Source organism: Chlamydotis macqueenii, chromosome 33 (assembly GCF_036417535.1).
Source record: "Chlamydotis macqueenii isolate bChlMac1 chromosome 33, bChlMac1.mat, whole genome shotgun sequence".
NCBI lineage: Eukaryota > Metazoa > Chordata > Aves > Otidiformes > Otididae > Chlamydotis > Chlamydotis macqueenii.
The window spans coordinates 259,323-261,383 of record NC_141588.1 but is presented as its reverse complement, the minus strand read 5'-3'; the positions used below and the strand labels follow the sequence as shown (position 1 = coordinate 261,383).

Sequence of the window (2,061 nt, the reverse complement as noted above, 5' to 3'; positions counted from 1 at the left end):
TTACGGGCCGGCTGAGATGAGCCCGTACCAGCACAAACCAGTTTGAACCACTGCAGACCAGTAGGGAGCACTGGGCACCAGGGTGCGGCGCTGAGCAGGGATGTGTTTTGCACCAGTTTAGCCCAGTATGAACCAGTTTAGACAAAGATGGACCAGTATGAACCAGTATAGACCAGTAGGAACCACTGGGCATCCCAGTAGACCCCAGTACATCCCAGTAACTCCCAGTAGACCCCAGTAAGATCCCAGTAGGCCCCAGTAAGCTCAAGGACGTCCTGGTAAGCCCCAGTAGAACCCAGTAAGCCCCAGCAGAACCCAATAAGCCCCAGCAGGTTCCAGTATGGCCCCAGTAGACCCCAATAGACCCCCCCCAGTAGATCCCAGTAAGCCCCAGCAGAGCCAAATAAATCCCAGTAGGTGGCAGCAGATCCCAGTAGACCCTAATAGACCCCCCCAGTAGATCCCAGTAGGCCCCAGTAAGATCCCAGCAGGACCCAGTAAGACCCCAGCAGGCCCCAGTAAGGCCCCAGCAGGACCAGTAAGATCCCAGTAGGCCCCAGTAAGACCCCAGCAGGCCCCAGTAAGATCCCAGCAGGCCCCAGTAAGACCCCAGCAGGCCCCAGTAAGATCCCAGCAGGCCCCAGTAAGCTCCCAGGAGGCCCCAGTAAGATCTCAGCAGGCCCCAGTAAGACCCTGGCAGGTCCCAGTAAGTTCCCAGTAGATCCCACTGTACCCCAGTGTCCTGTCCCCCCCCAGCGTGGGCGGTGTGCCGGTGGCACCCGGCACCGTGCTGATCCCCAATCTCCTGGCCGCCCAGCGCGACCCCTGCACCTGGCAGCATCCCGACACCTTCCTGCCCGGTAAGGGGGCTCCTAAACCCCTTGGGCTGGGGTCCCCGAATCCCTGGGGTCCCCCTCCTGACCCCCTGGGGTCTCCATCCTGACCCCCTGGGGTCCCTAAATCCCTTGGGCTGAGTCTCCCCCCAGACACCTGAGTCCCCTCCCCATATTCCTGAGGCCCCTAAACCCCTTGGGCTGGGGTCCTGCCAACACCTGGGTCCCCTCCTGAACCCCTGGGGTGCCTAAATCCCTTGGGATGAGTCTCGCCCCGACTCCTGGGTTCCCTCCCCAATCTCTTGGGCTCCTAAACCCCTTGGGGTCGGGTCCTCCCCCTCCCTGAACCCCTGAGTCCCCTAAATCCCTTGGGTTGCATCTCTCCCCAGACATTTGGGTCCCCTCCTCAAATTCCTGGGGCTGGGTCCCCCCCCCCCAAACCCCTGGGGTCCCCAAACCCCTTGGGCCGAGTCCTCACCCTCCTGAATCCCTGGGTCCCCTCCCCAAAATTCCTGGGTCCCTAAATCTTTTGGGCTGAGTCCCCTCCAAATTCTTGGGGGTGTCGGCCCCCCCCCCACCCCATTCCCGAGGCCCCTGAACCCCCTGGGATGGGCCCGCTTCCCCTCGAACCCCCCAAGCCCCCAAACCCCCTGGGCCGGCTCCCCTTCTCCCCCTCGACATTGGGACCACGCCCCCTCGACCATGGCCCCACCCCCGATCCCGCCCTCTGTCACCTGACCCCGCCCCATACTGACCTCGCCCCCACTGACCACGCCCCCTTTTGGCCCCGCCCCTCCCAGAGCGGTTCCTGGCCCCCGGCGCCCCCTGGCGCGCGCTGGTGCCCTTCGGCTGCGGGGCCCGCGCGTGCCCGGGGGAGGGGCTGGCGCGCGCCGAGCTGCTGGCCTTTCTGTCCGCTCTGTTGCGTCACTTCCGGCTGCTCCCCGCCGCCCCCGGCGCCCTCCCCAGTTTGCGCGGCGCCGCCGGGACCGTCCTGCGCTGCGCGCCCTTCCGCGTGCGCCTGGTGCCGCGCCACGCGTGACCGCGCCCGCGGTGGCGGGGGGTCACCCCCCCCCCCCACGGACCCCCCCCCCAAGTCGTGGGGCTCGCTGTGGGGCGGGGATCGTAGGCACCGTTTATTGCCCCCCCCCCCCCCCCCAATAAACGCATCCCCTCTGAGCCGCGCGTCCGGTCTCCTTCCTGCGCGCCCCCCACCCCACCCACCCGCGGT

At 66.2% G+C, this 2,061-nt stretch overlaps 1 protein-coding gene across 1 annotated transcript in view; it reads left to right on the top strand.

Moving 5' to 3' along the window:
• LOC147596899 (steroid 21-hydroxylase-like) overlaps positions 1-1,872 on the top strand; it is a 4,061-nt gene extending 2,189 nt beyond the window's left edge. The window contains exons 2-3 of the mRNA XM_086769238.1: positions 739-860; positions 1,634-1,872. Coding sequence (XP_086625364.1) covers positions 739-860; positions 1,634-1,872 — 361 coding nt within the window. The remainder of the gene's footprint in view (positions 1-738; positions 861-1,633) is intronic.
• The last annotated feature ends 189 nt before the right edge of the window (positions 1,873-2,061 follow it).